We start from the raw sequence: 20873 nt of genomic DNA, 5'->3' as shown, positions 1-20873 counted from the left end.
GGAGCAGGGAACACATGAATACAGGTGGACAGCAGGGTACACATGGATACAGGTGAGGAGCAGGGTACACATGAATACAGGTGAGGAGCAGGGTACACATGGATACAGGTGAGGAGCAGGGTACACATGAATACAGGTGAGGAGCAGGGAACACATGAATACAGGTGAGGAGCAGGGTACACATGAATACAGGTGGACAGCAGGGTACACAGGGTACACATGAATACAGGTGAGCAGCAGGGTACACATGAATACAGGTGGACAGCAGGGTACACAGGGTACACATGAATACAGGTGAGCAGCAGGGTACACATGGATACAGGTGAGGAGCAGGGTACACATGAATACAGGTGAGGAGCAGGGTACACAGGGTACACATGAATACAGGTGAGCAGCAGGGTACACAGGGTACACATGAATACAGGTGAGCAGCAGGGTACACAGGGTACACATGAATACAGGTGAGGAGCAGGGTACACATGAGTACAGGTGAGGAGCAGGGAACACATGGATACAGGTGAGGAGCAGGGAACACATGAATACAGGTGAGCAGCAGGGAACACATGAATACAGGTGAGCAGCAGGGAACACATGAATACAGGTGGACAGCAGGGTACACATGGATACAGGTGAGGAGCAGGGTACACATGGATACAGGTGAGGAGTAGGGTACACATGAATACAGGTGAGGAGCAGGGTACACAGGGTACACATGAATACAGGTGAAGAGCAGGGTACACATGAATACAGGTGAAGAGCAGGGTACACATGAATACAGGTGAGGAGCAGGGTACACATGAATACAGGTGAAGAGCAGGGTACACATGAATACAGGTGAGGAGCAGGGTACACATGGATACAGGTGAGGAGCAGGGTACACATGAATACAGGTGAGGAGCAGGGTACACATGAGTACAGGTGAGGAGCAGGGTACACATGAATACAGGTGAAGAGCAGGGTACACATGAATACAGGTGAGGAGCAGGGTACACATGAATACAGGTGAGCAGCAGGGTACACATGAATACAGGTGAGGAGCAGGGTACACATGAATACAGGTGAGGAGCAGGGTACACATGAATACAGGTGAGGAGCAGGGTACACATGAATACAGGTGAGGAGCAGGGTACACATGAATACAGGTGAGCAGCAGGGTACACATGAATACAGGTGAGGAGCAGGGTACACATGAATACAGGTGGACAGCAGGGTACACATGAATACAGGTGAGGAGCAGGGTACACATGAATACAGGTGAGGAGCAGGGTACACATGAATACGGTGAGGAGCAGGGTACACATGAATACAGGTGAGGAGCAGGGTACACATGAATACAGGTGAGGAGCAGGGTACACATGAATACAGGTGAGGAGCAGGGTACACATGAATACAGGTGAGGAGCAGGGTACACATGAATACAGGTGAGGAGCAGGGTACACATGAATACAGGTGAGGAGCAGGGTACACATGAATACAGGTGAGGAGCAGGGTACACATGAATACAGGTGAGGAGCAGGGTACACATGAATACAGGTGAGGAGCAGGGTACACATGAATACAGGTGAGGAGCAGGGAGGGTGACACACTGAATACAGGTGAGGAGCAGGGTCACATGAATACAGGTGAGGAGCAGGGTACACATGAATACAGGTGAAGAGCAGGGTACACATGAATACAGGTGAGCAGCAGGGTACACATGAATACAGGTGAGGAGCAGGGTACACATGAATACAGGTGGACAGCAGGGAACACATGAATACAGGTGAGGAGCAGGGTACACATGAATACAGGTGAGGAGCAGGGTACACATGAATACAGGTGAGGAGCAGGGTCACATGAATACAGGTGAGGAGCAGGGTACACATGAATACAGAGGTGAGGAGCAGGGTACACATGAATACAGGTGAGGAGGGGTACACAGGGTACACATGGATACAGGTGAGGAGCAGGGTCACAGATGAATACAGGTGAGGAGCAGGGTCACATGAATACAGGTGAGGAGCAGGGTACACATGAGTACAGGTGAGGAGCAGGGTACACATGAATACAGGTGAGGAGCAGGGTACACATGAATACAGGTGAGGAGCAGGGTGGGGGATGAATACAGGTGAGGAGCAGGGTACACATGAATACAGGTGAGGAGCAGGGTACACATGAATACAGGTGAGGAGGGGGTCACACATGGATACAGGTGAGGAGGGGGGGGTCACATGGATACAGGTGAGGAGCAGGGTCACAGACATGAGTACAGGTGGACAGCAGGGTACACAGGGGACACATGAATACAGGTGAGCAGCAGAGAGAGGGTGAAGTAAACTTTACTGAAGAGAGGATGGGGGGGTGTCACAGAGAGGATGGGGAGGGGGGGTCGGGTCACAGAGAGGATGGGGGGGGGGAGGATGGGGGGGAGTGTCACAGAGAGAGGGTGAAGTAAACTTTACTGAAGAGAGGATGGGGAGGGGGGGGGTCACAGAGAGGATGGGGGGGGAGTCACAGAGAGGATGGGGGAGGGATGGGGAGGGGTGGGGAGGATGGGGGAGGGAGGTCACAGAGAGGATGGGGGAGGGGGAGGGGGTCACAGAGAGGATGGGGGGGGGGATGGGGGGGAGTGTCACAGAGAGGATGGGGAGAAGTAAACTTTACTGAAGAGAGGATGGGGGAGGGGGGAGGGGGTCACAGAGAGGATGGGGGGAGAGGATGGGGGGGGGGTCACAGAGAGGATGGGGGAGGGAGTGGGTCACAGAGAGGGGGAGGGAGGGGTCACAGATGGGGGGGGGGATCACAGAGGGAGGGGTCACAGAGAGGATGGGGGGAGGGAGTGGGTCACAGAGAGGATGGGGGAGGGGGTCACAGAGAGGGTCGGGGGGGGGGTCACAGAGAGGATGGGGGAGGGGGGGTCACAGAGAGGATGGGGGGGGGGTCACAGAATGAAAAAGATGAGAAAGAGCAGAAGGGGAGACTAAGAGAGAGTGTTTCCAGAGGTTACCAAGACAACCGTCTGTCCCTAGCAACAATTTGCCTTGTTTAGGAACAGAACAGGAACACACAGTTTGCATCCCAAATTAAACTCTACTCCCTACGGGTCCCAGTCAAAAGTAGTGCAATTTGGGATGGGTGCAATTTGGGGTGCAATTTGGGATGGGTGCAATTTGGGATACAACCAAACCACTTGGAACACAAGGATTCTGTAAAGCTCTAAGTTTGATGACGGCTGGTTCACACAGCAGCACAGCACGCTCTCTACTTTACCCCCAGAACAGGACAGAGAGTGTGTGAATAGAGAAAGAGAGAGATCACCTACAGAGAGCTGAACCTGGAGAAGAGTCCCCTAAGCAAGCTGGTCCTGGGGCTCTGTTCACAAACACAAACAGACCCCACAGAGCCCCAGGACAGCAACACAATTAGACCTCAACCAAATCATGAGAAAACAAAAAGATAATTATTTGACACAAAAAAATCGGAGAAAACTAGAATGCTATTTGGCCCTAAACAGAGAGTACACAGTGTCGGAATACCTGACCACTGTGACTGACCCAAAATTAAGGAAAGCTTTGACTATGTACAGACTCAGTGAGCATAGCCTTGCTATTGAGAAAGCCTGTCTTCTCTTGAGAGCCAGGTCTGCCTATGTGCTCACTGCCCACAAAATGAGGTGGAAACTACATATTTCCCTCAGATTACACAGATCAAAGTTTGATAGACTCCCATATCTACTGGGTGAAATACCACAGTGTGACATCACAGCAGCAAGATGTGTGACCTGTTACCACAAGAAAGGGGCAACCGGTCAAGAACAAACACCATTGTAAATACAACCCATATTTAGAGAGAGAGAGAGGATATATATATATATGCTTGGCAGAGTAAAAGAGTAAAAGAGATTGGGGAGGGGAGGGGCGGGGCGGGGCAAACAACACCATGATGGAGATGTCACAAAGGAGTTACATTAACACAACCCTGGTCATTATAAATGGCACCATATTCCCTATATATGGGTTCCTGGGTGGTTCAGCGGTCTAAGGCACTGCTTCTGAGTGGTAGAGGTGTCACTACAGACCCTGGTTCAGCGGTCTAAGGCACTGCTTCTCAGTGCTAGAGGTGTCACTACAGACCCTGGTTCAGCGGTCTAAGGCACTGCTTCTCAGTGCTAGAGGTGTCACTACAGACCCTGGTTCAAAGTTTGATAGGCACTGCTTCTCAGTGCTAGAGGTGTCACTACAGACCCTGGTTCATCACAGCAGTGGCACTGCTTCTCAGTGCTAGAGGTGTCACTACAGACCCTGGTTCAACGGTCAAGGCAAACACCATGCTTCTCAGTGCTAGAGGTGTCACTACAGACCCTGGTTCAGCGGTCTAAGGCACTGCTTCTCAGTGCTAGAGGTGTCACTACAGACCCTGGTTCAGCGGTCTAAGGCACTGCTTCTGAGTGGTAGAGGTGTCACTGGGACCCTGGTTCAGCGGTCTAAGGCACTGCTTCTCAGTGCTAGAGGTGTCACTACAGACCCTGGTTCAGCGGTCTAAGGCACTGCTTCTCAGTGGTAGAGGTGTCACTACAGACCCTGGTTCAGCGGTCTAAGGCACTGCTTCTGAGTGGTAGAGGTGTCACTACAGACCCTGGTTCAGCGGTCTAAGGCACTGCTTCTCAGTGCTAGAGGTGTCACTACAGACCCTGGTTCAGCGGTCTAAGGCACTGCTTCTCAGTGCTAGAGGTGTCACTACAGACCCTGGTTCGAATCCAGACTGTATCACAACCGGCCGTGATTGGGAGTCTCGTAGGGCGGCACACAATTGTCTCAGCATCGTCCGGGTTTTGCTGGTGTAGGCCGTCATTGTAAATAAGAATTTGTTCTTAACTGACTTGCCTAGTTAAATAAAGGTTAAATAAAATACAAAAATATATATAGTTCATTACCAATACCCTATGGGCCCTATTCCCTATATAGTTCATTACCAATATCCTATGGGCCCTATTCCCTATATAGTTCATTACCAATACCCTATGGACCCTATTCCCTATATAGTTCATTACCAATATCCTATGGGCCCTATTCCCTATATAGTTCATTACCAATATCCTATGGGCCCTATTCCCTATATAGTTCATTACCAATACCCTATGGGCCCTATTCCCTATATAGTTCATTACCAATATCCTATGGGCCCTATTCCCTATATAGTTCATTACCAATATCCTATGGGCCCTATTCCCTATATAGTTCATTACCAATACCCTATGGGCCCTATTCCCTATATAGTTCATTACCAATATCCTATGGGCCCTATTCCCTATATAGTTCATTACCAATACCCTATGGGCCCTATTCCCTATATAGTTCATTACCAATATCCTATGGGCCCTATTCCCTATATAGTTCATTACCAATACCCTATGGGCCCTATTCCCTATATAGTTCATTACCAATATACTATGGGCCCTATTCCCTATATAGTTCATTACCAATATATGGGCCTATATAGTTTATTACCAATATTCCCCCTATATAGTTCATTACCAATACCCTATGGGCCCTATTCCCTATATAGTTAATTACCAATACCCTATGGACCCTATTCCCTATATAGTTCATTACCAATACCCTATGGGCCCTATTCCCTATATGGTTCATTACCAATATCCTATGGGCCCTATTCCCTATATAGTTCATTACCAATACCCTATGGGCCCTATTCCCTATATAGTTCATTACCAATACCCTATGGGCCCTATTCCCTATATAGTTCATTACCAATACCCTATGGGCCCTATTCCCTATATAGTTCATTACCAATACCCTAATATAGTTCATTACCAATACCCTATGGGCCCTATTCCCTATATAGTTCATTACCAATACCCTATGGGCCCTATTCCCTATATAGTTAATTACCAATACCCTATGGGCCCTATTCCCTATATAGTTCATTACCAATATCCTATGGGCCCTATTCCCTATATGGTTCATTACCAATACCCTATGGGCCCTATTCCCTATATGGTTCATTACCAATACCCTATGGGCCCTATTCCCTATATAGGTCATTACCAATACCCTATGCGACCTGGTCAAAAGAAGTGCACTACGTAGGGAATAGGGTGCCATTTGTTTCACAACCACTGGACTGGAGTGTAGAGTGTAGGGACGGCAGGTAGCCTAGTGGTTAGAGTGCAGGGACGGCAGGTAGCCTAGTGGTTAGATTGTAGGGACGGCAGGTAGCCTAGTGGTTAGATTGTAGGGGCGGCAGGTAGCCTAGTGGTTAGAGTGTAGGAGTGGCAGGCTAGTGGTTAGAGTGTAGGGACGGCAGGTAGCCTAGTGGTTAGAGTGTAGGGGCGGCAGGTAGCCTAGTGGTTAGAGTGTAGGGACGGCAGGTAGTCTAGTGGTTAGAGTGTAGGGACGGCAGGTAGCCTAGTGGTTAGAGTGTAGGGACGGCAGGTAGCCTAGTGGTTAGAGTGTAGGGACGGCAGGTAGCCTAGTGGTTAGAGTGTAGGGACGGCAGGTAGCCTAGTGGTTAGAGTGTAGGGACGGCAGGTAGCCTAGTGGTTAGAGTGTAGGGGTTAGAGGGTGGGGACGGCAGGTAGCCTAGTGGTTAGAGTGTAGGGGCGGCAGGTAGCCTGTGGTTAGAGTGTAGGGGCTGCAGGTAGCCTGGTGGTTAGAGTGTAGGGGCTGCAGGTAGCCTAGTGGTTAGAGTGTAGGGGCGGTGCCTAGTGGTTAGAGTGTAGGGACAGGTAGCCTAGTGGTTAGAGTGTAGGGGCGGCAGGTAGCCTAGTGGTTAGAGTGTAGGGGCGGCAGGTAGCCTAGTGGTTAGAGTGTAGGGACGGCAGGTAGCCTAGTGGTTAGAGTGTAGGGGCTGCAGGTAGCCTAGTGGTTAGAGTGTAGGGGCTGCAGGTAGCCTAGTGGTTAGAGTGTAGGGGCGGCAGGTAGCCTAGTGGTTAGAGTGTAGGGGTAGCCTGGTGGTTAGAGTGTAGGGGCAGGTAGCCTAGTGGTTAGAGTGTAGGGGCTGCAGGTAGCCTAGTGGTTAGGTGTACTAGTAAGTGGTGGTTAGAGTGTAGGGACGGCAGGTAGCCTAGTGGTTAGAGCGTTGGACTAGTAACCGAAAGGTTGCAAGATCAAATCCCCGAGCTGACAAGGTAAAAATCTGTCATTCTGCCCTTGAACAAGGCAGTTAACCCACTGTTCCTAGACCAGTTAACCCACTGTTCCTAGGCCGTCATTGAAAATAAGAATTTGTCCTTAACTGACTTGCCTAGTTAAACAAATAAAGAAACTGTACTCAGTGGAGGTTATCTATTGGTTCCTATCTACACTGGTACTTGCCTAGTTAAATAAATAAAGCTCAGAGATTTGATCTTTCAACCTGTTTTGTATTTTACCCACAACTTCTCTTCAGCATTTATTTTAGGCATAATTTCCATTCTGGGCTTTCATTATCCTGATGAATATGTGAAGCTTATTGCCTCTTCTGACCGAAACAAATGTTTTTGTGAAGTTCTTTAGTCAGAAAACAAATGTTTTTAGTGAACTCTGTTAGCAAGAAAACAAGGCATATGAGACAGCCCCTGATTGGTTGATAGTTTGGTTGGTTGATAAGTAATAATAATGATAATTTCATTCATAAAGTGCATTTCTAACACCCAAGGCACTAAAAAGACAATAATAATAATACGTGTTTTACCATTTTGCCACCACTAGATGGCAGGTATGTTTCCAAGATGCAGGGAAGGTTGCTTGATTGGTGGATGTCTTTACACTTTGACTTCATCGTGATCCAATCACAGTCAACCTTCACATTGAGACGGGATAACAATATAATTTATAATTTATAATTACGCTAGTGTAATTACAATGTAGGTACACACTATGTCTACATGGTACTACAGCCGACCTGTTAGCGGCTTGCACAATATCAACAATTTAAATAATTTCACAAAGGATATTACACGATAATCTTTTTAAGTTAGCTAACACTTAAACCTACAAACTTTTAAAAACAAATTCAGCTCACCAGGGTTGGGTTCAATTCCAGTAAATTCAGGAAGTAAACTGAAATTCCAATTCTCTTCAATGAGGAAGATTTGGAAATTGAATTTGGTTAACTTTCTGAATTGACAGGAATTTAACTGGAATGGAGGCCAACCCTGCAGCTCACAGCTCTCACTTACCCCTCTACCTCGAACAGCCAGTCAGAATGTTATGAGTCCCTAGACTAGGGGTTTTTACACTCCTCCCTCAGTAAAACTCAATGGTTGCCAAGTTACACAGAACAATGTGAACCACAACTTTTTTTTTTTTTTTTTAACCTTTCAGTCAATTCCAAGTCTGACTGGCTGTAAAGGTTCTAGACTATAAGCTGCAGTGTTGATGAAAGAAAGTACTTTCTGTACACATCTATTTTTTTGTAAAATAATAGGTCTAGTCTCCACAGACTTGTATCCCAGTTGAGACTAGTATTTGGTCTAGTCTCCACAGACTTGTATCTGAGTTGAGACTAGTATTTGGTCTAGTCTCCACAGACTTGTATCCGAGTTGAGACTAGTATTTGGTCTAGTCTCCACAGACTTGTATGTGAGTTGAGACTAGTATTTGGTCTAGTCTCCACAGACTTGTATCCGAGTTGAGACTAGTATTTGGTCTAGTCTCCACATACTTGTATCCGAGTTGAGACTAGTATTTGGTCTAGTCTCCACAGACTTGTATCCGAGTTGAGACTAGTATTTGGTCTAGTCTCCACAGACTTGTATCTGAGTTGAGACTAGTATTTGGTCTAGTCTCCACAGACTTGTATCCGAGTTGAGACTAGTATTTGGTCTAGTCTCCACATACTTGTATCCGAGTTGAGACTAGTATTTGGTCTAGTCTCCACAGACTTGTATCCGAGTTGAGACTAGTATTTGGTCTAGTCTCCACAGACTTGTATCTGAGTTGAGACTAGTATTTGGTCTAGTCTCCACAGACTTGTATCTGAGTTGAGACTAGTATTTGGCCTAGTCTCCACAGACTTGTATCTGAGTTGAGACTAGTATTTGGTCTAGTCTCCACAGACTTGTATCTGAGTTGAGACTAGTATTTGGCCTAGTCTCCACAGACTTGTATCCCAGTTGAGACTAGTATTTGGTCTAGTCTCCACAGACTTGCATCCGAGTTGAGACTAGTATTTGGCCTAGTCTCTACAGACTTGCATCAGAGTTGAGACTAGTATTTGGTCTAGTCTCCACAGACTTGTATCTGAGTTGAGACTAGTATTTGGTCTAGTCTCCACAGACTTGTATCCCAGTTGAGACTAGTATTTGGCCTAGTCTCTACAGACTTGCATCAGAGTTGAGACTAGTATTTGGTCTAGTCTCCACAGACTTGTATCAGAGTTGAGACTAGTATTTGGTCTAGTCTCCACAGACTTGTATCTGAGTTGAGACTAGTATTTGGTCTAGTCTCCACAGACTTGTATCAGAGTTGAGACTAGTATTTGGCCTAGTCTCCACAGACTTGCATCTGAGTTGAGACTAGTATTTGGTCTAGTCTCCACACTCTTGTATCTGAGTTGAGACTAGTATTTGGCCTAGTCTCCACAGACTTGCATCCGAATTGAGACTAGTATTTGGTCTAGTCTCCACAGACTTGTATCCTAGTTGAGACTAGTATTTGGTCTAGTCTCCACAGACTTGCATCCGAGTTGAGACTAGTATTTGTCCTTGTCTATCTAGTGATGTGCCTTTGTATCATAATATCTATTACAGCCTAAGCTACCTCCAGGTAGGATGGACACTAACTATCTGCCTATAGTTCCCTCATGTCCCAACAAATGTATTCAATCGGCAGATATTGTAGCCTAACAATGTGGGGGGCAACATAACTTTCTTCTCGGGAATTGAACGAATCAGACAATTAAGCTATTCACGTCAAGAAATGCCTTAGCCGATGATATAATCCTGTATCAGCATGACATTACACAAGTGTCGTAACAGCAATGACCGGGGTTAACTGGTCTGTTTAAGACCTGTGTATATAGAGTGGTTGCCATGATACGAACAGGCCCTATTCAATAGGCCATATTCACTGGGCTGTTTAGAGTGTCCCTTCTCTCTCTCTCTCTAACAGCAGGCGTGCACCAATCCTCTCTGAGCAGTGCACCCGATCAGTTCTATAACAACCGTATAAGGCCACAGGATGTCGATGCATTGGCTTTGGCTTTATAACAACAACGGGGTGATGTATCCGATACGAAAACATTAAAATACATTTTGTTCAGCTGGAAACTGAGTTGATTGACACGATAAACCACTAGGCCTAGACATATTGATTAAATCAACGGCTTAAAGACCTAATAGCATTAATGTGTGCACTAGCCTAGGCCACTAGTCCGACTCCTTAGTAGGCTAATGCTTCTGCATTTGTCAGCGGGTGCTGTGCACGAGAGCTCTCTGACAACCCCGATTAACACACATTCTAATAAGAAGCTTATCTAGTTAGCGCCCCAAAATGACTCAAAGGTAGCATATACAAGAAACCTTGTGAAACCTAAGCTTTCAATGACGTCTGAGCCATCGAGTCATTCTTGACTTTCGACTTGTTGATCGGGTAGAACCAATCGCCATTGGTTACAGTTGTCATCATAGCTACAGACCTTCATTCAAGGACTGGATACAGGAGGATATGTCTACCATTTGGATACATAGCGGACTAGAAACTGAATTTGCCTAATTTGATTTGCATTGGGTTTATTGATCACTAAACTGCCAGGGTAATGTCTACACTAATGAAATGAGTCAAATAATCAGTGCATGTAGATTGAAAACATTTTTTACTTCATACAAATGACATAAAAATGTCAGGGTAGAACGAAACATTTGAGCTGATACAAACATCCCCCCCCCCCCTCATAATAAATAAGGTAGGCCTACAAATCAGATCCACCTCCACAACAGTTTTTCTTTCATTTTACAGACAGTGCAAAAAAAACAAACAGGTGCATCTTCTGAGAGGTGCACCCAACAACAACAACAACAACACGCACAAAGTAACCCTGTCGATGCCAGCTATTGTTCTTGGACACAAAGGTAGAGGGTCCTTGGATCGCAGGCGGCTCATGCCAACCAACGGATAAAGGCGCCTCAATAAAAACATAAAGACGTGCAAAAGAAGAGAACACAGGATTTTGACAGTGTCAACATGAAAGGCTATTCAATTCAGACATCATTAGAATTATTAGACTAGTAAAAAAAAAACATTCCCATGTGTGTGGAAACAGTGTTCGCCGTGCGTAATGGTGAGCAGTGTCAGTGGATAGGCTACTAAGAATCCATATTTTGTGTGGGCTACAATGTGCAATGTTCCTAGCTTGCCTTGTCACATCATATTAAAGTCTTATAATATGAGAAGCATTCGTCAGCAGCTTTTTAGGTGAGGAAGGGTAGATAGTTTGTCCACTTTCCCAAAAGCAGCAGCACTTTCCACTCCTTTCAGCCATTCTTTGCATTTCCTCACCACCGTCTCATCCACATCGCCATCTTCTTCTTCGTATTCCACGTCATCGTATTTATACTGATCATTTAGTAAAGATATTTTGACTATGGCTGTAATGTCCTCTGCGTGTTCCAGATTGGCGACGGGAATGGTCGAGCTTTTGGAACCACCTTGAGTCCGTTTGGATGGAAAGACTCGCCTGTGCCGAAAGTCTACGGACACACAACCCTTCTGCTGTTTGGCTAGCATCTGTTTTTCTAAGCTGCGCTTCTGAATAACGAGAATGGCCTCCGGTGTGAGGCTCAGAGAGAATTGAATCTTCCTTTCTTCTCCTGCCTCGTCCTTTCCTATGGAACTCCGCGAGGACTGCTTACCCCTGTCCCGGTGCGTGGTGGATTCCACAGAACTGTAAAGCGGAACGCTCTCGCACGAGTCTTGAGATTGTTTGGGTAAAGTTAGCCACGAGCTCTTTAAACCCTCTGTCTCCTGAATCGGGAGTTTAGTTTTCTGTTGTTGGGGTTTTCGCCCCAAATTCCTCAGATTGGCCGTAGTCCAAGACTTCGAGATCTTTTCCTTCTCCGAGTCTTTTTCCTCCGTCTGTTTCTTTTTCCTGAAGAGGTCTCTCCCGGGAGAAGAGATTCGTTGATGGAGATTTATCGGCGGAAAAGGCATTATTGGGATTTAAAAGGGATTTAAAAGTGATCCGACCACAAAAGCAACGTCTTCTATTAAACAGAATAATACGTTTGAACTCGAATACTGTAAATAAATATACTGTATTCAAATTGCATTGTCCGATCAAGTAAAAATGAGGTATCTTGAATGCCGTAATGAGCAACAGCGCTATAATCCGTTTTGTAATTCAACTGGTGTGAAGATGCGGATTGTCTGGTATTTATAAGGCTCGTCCGTGGGAGGCGTGTCCACGGAAAGAGCGGAGGAGCGGAAGGCACGCGACTAAACAAAGGCAACAACGGTATAAAAACAAGCGTGGCTTCTGCGGTGGCCTTTAGGATAGTGATGTCATTCATTCCACGTAGTACTTTAAATGTAACAGTATCCTTGTTGAATGTTTAAAAAAACAACTTTTAAAAACTGACCAATAACATGACAGTCTTACTATTCAGGGGACTGATGTTACAGGGCTGACGTCAATTCCCATTTACATTTCAGTAAAATGTTCACAATTTTTCCATTCAGTTCATCCACTGAAATTAAAATTAAAAACCAAATACATTTGATTAAAGAAATAAAGAACAGACACACAATATTGTTATAGCTATTTATAATTTACCAGTGACAAATGTCCATTTACCTAGTATGTCTGGTATAGATCCATCTGCCTTTTCTCTGTCGAAACCTGATTGTCAATCGTCTAGGGATATATATTAACGAATTAGGGATGAAGTGTATTGACTGTTTCGACATCAATAGTTTAGACATCAATTTTGAATAAATAGTGAGCAAAATTCCATTTAATTCAGAGGTATAATATTGTTTTCAGAGGCTCAAAGCTATTCTCTCGAAGGGTGTGCTGCAATACGTTCTGTCAGGGTCTTAGTTAAACCCCTGGACATATTACCTCAATGACCTCAACTAACCTGTACCCCCCCACACTCCTTTGCACCCCAGTATCTCTACTTGCACATTCATCTTCTGCACATCTACCATTCCAGTGTTTAATTGCTATATTGTAATTATTTCGCCACTATGGCCTATTTATTGCCTTACCTCCCTTATCTTACCTCTATTGTGTTATTGACTGTATGTTTGTTTATTCCACGTGTAACTCTGGTGTTTTTGTTTGTGTCGCACTACTTGGCTTTATCTTGGCCAGGTCGCAGTTGTAAATGAGAACTTGTTCTCAACTAGCCTACCTGGTTAAATAAAGGTGAAATAAAATAACATTAAAATAAACACTGTCTCGGTACCGGTAACCCCTGTATTTGGCCTCGATATTGTTATTTTATTGTGTTACTTAAAACATATTTTTTTGTTTTGTTTAGTTAGTAAATATTTTCTTAACTCGTATTTTTCTTAAAACTGCATTGTTGGTTAAGGGCTTGTAAGTAAGCATTTCACGGTAAAGTTGTATTCGGCACGTGACAAATAACGTTTGATTTTATAGGGACCATTTTTGGTATGTAACCATTGATTCTTGACTAATATAACTTATTAGTTATATGCTCACGAGCATAGTTTAACTGTCATACCCCAGCAGAACCCAAACTTAAACAAAACATGATTAAAACTATAATTTTGATATAATGGGTTGTCAGACCTTGCATCCATTGCTCTGTCTATGAATTTGAGACTGGTTACATTTCTCCATCCCTCAGCTTTTTACTCAAAACAGTGGCGCGGGGATTAGGATTGTTGTTGTTTCAACAGCTGATTGGCCCTTTAAATTGTATGCCGTTGGCTTCTCACATATATTGATCTGTAATAGCCAGTCCTACACACCGTTTTATTTTCCATTTTGTGTGAATCATTTCTCAATTATAAAAAGGTACATTGTTTGGCTATTTCTAATAATATGTGACCAGAACCGACTTTGAGCGAGACCAGCAGTAGAGATTCAGAACACACATTCAGAACAAGTCATGATCACAATACAAGACAACGAGTAATGATTTGCCTAGTTAAATAAAAAAAAACGAATAAATACTATACAAATAATAATAATTTAGCACAGAAATGTTCTTTATTTATTTAAATGTCACTAACCACATACAGCAGATTTAAAAAAGCTGATGATCGCATAAGTTTCACCGTGGAAAGACAGTCTGGCTGGGGTGGGTGGGGTGACAAACCTGATTACTGTATTGAGTTGAGATTTTTCTTTCTTGTCCTCCTAGTCAACTTCTTCATGCACGTTCACTCTCAAAGAAGCTAAACGAAACAAACAACTGTCCTTCCTCTATCCCAAAGAAAGGAAATGGTAGAAACCAGCGGGATATCTCACCAGATCAAGGGGTTTGGTTCAAGGGCTTTTTGTTGTTGTTTTGTTCTCAAAATCATCATAATTGAATGGAAAAAAACAGACTCACATTCACAACAACAACACAAACATTGGTCCTCCAACCAAAGACAGGACATGAATAGAGATGTAGGTTTCCTCCCTCTCCCAGATGACTCTGATAGTCACAGTGAGCCTAAAAGCTTAGCTGAACCCCCCTGCCAAGCAAAGTCCCTGTAAATGAGTCCCGAATAGCACCCTATTCCCGATCTACTTTACACCATGGCCCGTAGAGTATCCCATCGGGTTCTGGTCAAAAGTAGTGCACCATATAGGGAATAGGGTGCGATTTGGGATGTATCCTGGAGCTATAGTGCTACTGAAAGGAGATGTATTTTTATATTAAAAGCCCGATCCATGATCACACTACTAATGAAACGTTGTTATAGTATTCCATAAGACTGGGTATGTGCTGGGTGAACACCATAGGCATCGATCACGTACTCCCGATGATAAAATATGGTTCAACATATAAAAGGTTCTATGCTCAGATAGATGTCATCTATGAACCTTTACGGTTCCTTATATAGAACCCCAAGCAGACATTTGTTCCAAGTGTATAAAGAAAGCGCCTCGAGAGGGATGTTTAAAAACCTTATGTTAGGTCGCGTAGAGCTATGTAAGAAGCGAACAGGATATGTCTATGAGTACCACATGAAATAACACAAAATATTTATGACACATCTTAAAGGTTTGTTGTTGTTTTTCTTAAAGAGCAAATGAAGCATCTCTCCTCACCCAGAGCTTTCTCTCTTTGTTGAGGGTTAAGGCCACTCATTGTATTGGGCCACGGGTCTAATCCAGGAAAAAGTCCCCTCCTCCCCTTTGAACCATATTACCTCTGACAGGAGAGGCGTGGAGGCAGACCGACCAGGGTGTCCTGTGACACTACTGTCTGAAATCCCTCATTACCATAATGGACCATGTGACCCTGGATGCTCCCGTTGGGAATACGGAGAGGAGGAGCAGAGGGGTAATTCCTAGTTCCCGTGGTTGTCGTAGCAACCACATCCTCCTTTCAGAATCCCATCCAGAGGGCTCCATCTTATTCCGAAGTTGTTTAGATTTAGAATTAACCACACAATGCCCACATGACAATAGCATTGGTCACAAATCGTTTTTTTCTTCCCATCCTTGCCATATATATATTTATTGTGACAATGATCATAGACATTGTGAAGACAGCACAAACGGCTAGATATGGGACCAGGCGAATATAAAAAGCTATGCGGTAGGGTAGTAGGTAATTAGGTTAAGATTACACAGAACAGAAGGACGGAAGTGAATGAGTCAGAAGGTCTCAACTGCATCTTAACTAGAGAAACAAAGAGAGCTCATTTACAGGCAATTGGGCTTTGAGCTGAAGGAGTAAGAGAGGAGATGATGTATGTCACTCACTGCACATGTCACTCACTGATGATGTATGTCACTCAGTGCACTGCACTGCACTGTTCAGTAGGCATCAAACGGAAGAAAACATACTGAAATGGAGAGGGATTTGTCCAATAAGAAATGTATTTTTTTTCCTCCCCAGTTGCAAAGCATTGTGAAACATTTTGCACTAATGAACACAAGCCAGTGGTACAGTAGCTCCTTTCCCTTTGTTGTCCTTGGCTGAGAAAAGCCAAGAGAGGGATGTGCGTTTAATGTGGTGTGATGTGATCGTCTATCTGTCTGTCGCCCCAGGCAGGGCACGCCGGGATACTGTAGTTATCCATTAAGAATTTAGTAACATAACACAATTTGAGTCTAATCAGCCACATTACTTACATGTCACTGACTTGGACACATGGGGCGAGGAGATACAATGTGTTTCAAGGAATCACTCACATACGCATGGTTGCGCGCGCACACACACACACACACACACACACGTGTCCTCTGCATTTTAGGAAATGAAGAACACACACGCACACTCTAAAAACATATAAGCGTGACACCAACATTTAAAGGAAAACTCCACCCCAAAACTATCTTTTGGTATTTGTTTCATTAGTCCTAAAATGTTTTGCTCGTCAGCAATCAAGTTTTCAAGATATGTAACTTTAAAAATACAGAAATCATCCCCCGTATGATGCATTTTGCATCACACGATGCTGCGTTTTACATATCTTGAAAACTTGATTGCTGAAAAGCAAAACATTTTTAGGACTATATGACAACAATGGACTAATGAAACAAATACCAAAAGATAGTTTGTGGGTGGAATTGTCCTTTAAGGCCGAACTAAGTTGGAGAGCAGTTTCAAAATGAAAACATTTTCATTTTATTCATCAAAAAAAAAATAGACAGTCATATTCCATTCTTCTGAAGACGGAAAACTTAATGTTAAAATATCATCAAATCGTATTGTCATGAGACAAAATACAAAGTAGAAAAAGGTAAGGCGTTGAGTTGTATTTTCAGTTTTACAAGCATCATGTTGTAAAATGTCTATAGGTCTTTCCCTGCTCTGGACGAAACAAGATATAAAATAGGTCTACTTGCAGGATTGGGGGCAATTCGAATTGAAGGCAGTCAATTCAGGAAGTAAACTTAACTTCCAATTCAAGAATTGAAAAAAAAAAAAAAGGCATATTTTAATGACTTCTCAATAAACTGAAAAGTAAAAGCTATTTATTTTGAGAGTTGGAAAATGTTTTCATTTTCAAAGTCACTTCCTGAATTGACTGCCTTCAATTCCACTTGACCCCAATCCTGTCTTTTTGGATGATATATATTTAAAAAATTATTAAATATTTGAATTTCAAGCATTCACCTCTCTCAACAGAAGCATAAACACACTTTAAAACAACAGATCCAATCTGAGAGTAACGAACAAAAGGTTAAATAAGCATCTATCAGGGTCAATTCAGGAAGTAAACCAATTCCAATTCCGAATTTCAGTCTACTTCCTGAATTAACTGAATTGAAATGGAATTGACCCCAACCCTGATAACCATAATATGAATAAGCATTAGTTTCAGATAACTGCTAACATGATTATACAACTATTGGAAATATTAATGATTCACAGTATCAAAACAGCAATGAAAATGAAAAATACAAATACAAAATATCTCTCCGTTGTCTTTGCATATTTGGGACCGGTCTTGTGATTTCATAGTATTTGAACCCAGACCCGGGAGAGCACTGTCCGTTCTCTAACTCAGACAGCTGTTGAAAACCTTTATCACTGCATCTCTGGAGAAAAAGGAGAAGACAGGGGAACAGAAGGGGAACAGAAGGGGAACAGAAGGGGAACAGAAGGGGAACAGAAGGGGAACAGAAGGGGAACAGAAGGGGAGAATAGGTGATACATGACAACAAATATTTCACGATCAATCCAATATCAATCTTTATGATCAATACAACATAGTAGGTTCTCGCTGTTATCTGATACAGTAGGTTGTATCTGCTATCTGTTACAGTAGGTTATATCTGCTGCCTGATACAGTAGGTTATATCTGTTATCTGTTACAGTAGGTTATATCTGTTGTCTGATACAGTAGGTTATATCTGCTGTCTGATACAGTAGGTTATATCTGCTGCCTGATACAGTAGGTTATATCTGTTGTCTGATACAGTAGGTTCTATCTGTTATCTGATACAGTAGGTTATATCTGCTGCCTGATACAGTAGGTTATAGCTGCTGCCTGATACAGTAGGTTATATCTGTTGTCTGATACAGTAGGTTATATCTGCTGCCTGATACAGTAGGTTATATCTGCTGCCTGATACAGTAGGTTATATCTGTTGCCTGATACAGTAGGTTATATCTGTTGCCTGATACAGTAGGTTATATCTGCTGCCTGATACAGTAGGTTATATCTGCTATCTGTTACAGTAGGTTATATCTGCTGCCTGATACAGTAGGTTGTATCTGCTATCTGTTACAGTAGGTTATATCTGCTGCCTGATACAGTAGGTTATAGCTGCTGCCTGATACAGTAGGTTATATCTGTTGTCTGATACAGTAGGTTATATCTGCTGCCTGATACAGTAGGTTATATCTGTTGCCTGATACAGTAGGTTATATCTGCTGCCTGATACAGTAGGTTATATCTGTTGCCTGATACAGTAGGTTATATCTGTTGCCTGATACAGTAGGTTATATCTGCTGCCTGATACAGTAGGTTATATCTGCTGCCTGATACAGTAGGTTATATCTGCTGCCTGATACAGTAGGTTATATCTGTTGTCTGATACAGTAGGTTCTCTTTTAATACAGTAGGTTCTCTGTTATAACCTACTGTATCAGATAACAGATATAACCTACTGTATTTAGACTGTTATCTGAGATAAACCTAGATATAACCTACTGTAGATTAACCTACTGATTAAGATGTCTGATACAGTAGGTTATAACCTAGGTTATATCTGTTATCTGTTACAGTAGGTTATATCTGATACAGTAGGTTATATAACCTTACTGTATTTATGATCTGATACAGTAGGTTATATAACCTACTGTATTAAGATGTCTGATACAGTAGGTTATATCTGTTATCTGTTACAGTAGGTTATATCTGTTACAGTAGGTTATATCTGTTATCTGATACAGTAGGTTATATCAGTAGGTTATATCTGTTATCTGTTACAGTAGGTTATATCTGATACAGTAGGTTATATCTGCTGCCTGATACAGTAGGTTATATCTGCTGCCTGATACAGTAGATTATATCTGCTGCCTGATACAGTAGGTTATATCTGCTGCCTGATACAGTATTATATCTGCTGCCTGATACAGTAGGTTATATCTGCTGCCTGATACAGTAGGTTATCTGCTGCCTGATACTGTTGTCTGAGTAGGTTATATCTGCTGCCTGATACAGTAGGTTCTCTTTTTAATACAGTAGGTTATATCTGCTGCCTATAACCTTACTGTATACAGATAATACAGATATAACCTACTGTATCCGATAACAGATATAACCTACTGTATTAGACAGTAGATATAACCTACTGTATTAGACAGTAGATATAACCTACTGTATTAGATCAGTAGATATAACCTACTGTATTAAGATGTCTGATACAGTAGGTTATAACTGTTACTGTTATATCTGAACAGTAGGTTATATCTGTCTGATACAGTAGGTTATATCTGTTATCTGTTACAGTAGGTTATATCTGTTACAGTAGGTTATATCTGTTATCTGTTACAGTAGGTTATATCTGATACAGTAGGTTATATATGTCTGTTATCTGATACAGTAGGTTATATCTGTTGTCTGATACAGTAGGTTATATCTGCTGCCTGATACAGTAGGTTATATCTGTTGCCTGATACAGTAGGTTATATCTGCTGCCTGATACAGTAGGTTATATCTGCTGCCTGATACAGTAGGTTATATCTGTTGTCTGATACAGTAGGTTCTCTTTTAATACAGTAGGTTCTCTGTTATAACCTACTGTATCCGATAACAGATATAACCTACTGTATTAGACAGTAGATATAACCTACTGTATTAGACAGTAGATATAACCTACTGTATTAGACCGTAGATATAACCTACTGTATTAAGATGTCTGATACAGTAGGTTATATCTGTTATCTGTTACAGTAGGTTATATCTGTTATCTGTTACAGTAGGTTATATCTGATACAGTAGGTTATATCTGCTGCCTGATACAGTAGGTTATATCTGATACAGTAGGTTATATCTGCTGCCTGATACAGTAGGTTATATCTGTTGTCTGATACAGTAGGTTATATCTGCTGCCTGATACAGTAGGTTATATCTGATACAGTAGGTTATGTCTGTTATCTGATACAGTAGGTTATGTCTGTTATCTGATACAGTAGGTTATATCTGTTATCTGATACAGTAAGTTATATCTGCTGCCTGATACAGTAGGTTATGTCTGTTATCTGATACAGTAGGTTATGTCTGTTATCTGATACAGTAGGTTATATCTGCTGCCTGATACAGTAGGTTATATCTGCTGCCTGATACAGTAGGTTATATCTGTTGCCTGATACAGTAGGTTATATCTGTTATCTGATACAGTAAGTTATATCTGCTGCCTGATACAGTAGGTTATGTCTGTTATCTGATACAGTAGGTTATGTCTGTTATCTGATACAGTAGGTTATATATGTTATCTGTTACAGTAGGTTATATCGGTTACAGTAGGTTATATCTGCTGCCTGATACAGTAGGTTGTATCTGCTGCCTGATACAGTAGGTTATATCTGATACAGTAGGTTATATCTGATACAGTAGGTTATATCTGATACAGTAGGTTATATCTGATACAGTAGGTTATATCTGCTGCCTGATACAGTAGGTTATATCTGAATAATTTGCCTGAACAAAAACAACAAAATAATGATGAAAGTAATAGTTATAATTCAGTCATTTATTTATTCCTTCATTCTAGTATTTTGGGTTTTAAAGATGGTTTTCGTACCC

The 20873-nt window shown here is 42.7% G+C and overlaps 3 protein-coding genes across 4 annotated transcripts in view; all 3 read right to left on the bottom strand.

Annotated features, from left to right (window-relative positions):
- Positions 1–8178, bottom strand: part of si:ch211-130h14.4 — a 45879-nt gene extending 37701 nt beyond the window's left edge. The window contains exons 1-2 of the mRNA XM_042305615.1: positions 8159–8178; positions 7672–7779 (exon numbers count right to left, since the gene is read on the bottom strand). Of these exons, the coding sequence (XP_042161549.1) occupies positions 7672–7758 (87 nt within the window). The 5' untranslated portion in view covers positions 7759–7779; positions 8159–8178. The remainder of the gene's footprint in view (positions 1–7671; positions 7780–8158) is intronic.
- A 2599-nt stretch (positions 8179–10777) lies between these two features.
- prr18 (proline rich 18) lies at positions 10778–12347 on the bottom strand. Its single transcript, XM_024406644.2, has one exon. It carries the CDS (start codon positions 12126–12128, stop codon positions 11379–11381), a length of 750 nt encoding a protein of 249 aa, XP_024262412.1. The 5' UTR covers positions 12129–12347; the 3' UTR covers positions 10778–11378.
- A 4281-nt stretch (positions 12348–16628) lies between these two features.
- Positions 16629–20873, bottom strand: part of sft2d1 (SFT2 domain containing 1) — a 40624-nt gene continuing 36379 nt past the window's right edge. The window contains exon 7 of one of the 2 annotated variants that reach the window (XM_042305614.1): positions 16629–17658. In XM_042305614.1, coding sequence (XP_042161548.1) covers positions 17619–17658 — 40 coding nt within the window. In that variant the 3' untranslated portion in view covers positions 16629–17618. The remainder of the gene's footprint in view (positions 17659–20873) is intronic. The other variant, XM_042305613.1, reaches the window with a different exon arrangement.

This window comes from Oncorhynchus tshawytscha, linkage group LG24 (genome assembly GCF_018296145.1).
Source record: "Oncorhynchus tshawytscha isolate Ot180627B linkage group LG24, Otsh_v2.0, whole genome shotgun sequence".
In the NCBI taxonomy this organism is placed as follows: Eukaryota; Metazoa; Chordata; class Actinopteri; order Salmoniformes; family Salmonidae; genus Oncorhynchus; species Oncorhynchus tshawytscha.
The sequence above is the reverse complement of the archived record's forward strand: the minus strand, read 5'-3'. Positions and strand labels throughout refer to the sequence as shown.

What these genes read in the sequence shown, in the direction of transcription:
- prr18 (XM_024406644.2), bottom strand. Translation starts at nt 12,128, where the DNA reads ATGCCTTTTCCGCCGATAAATCTCCATCAACGAATCTCTTCTCCCGGG.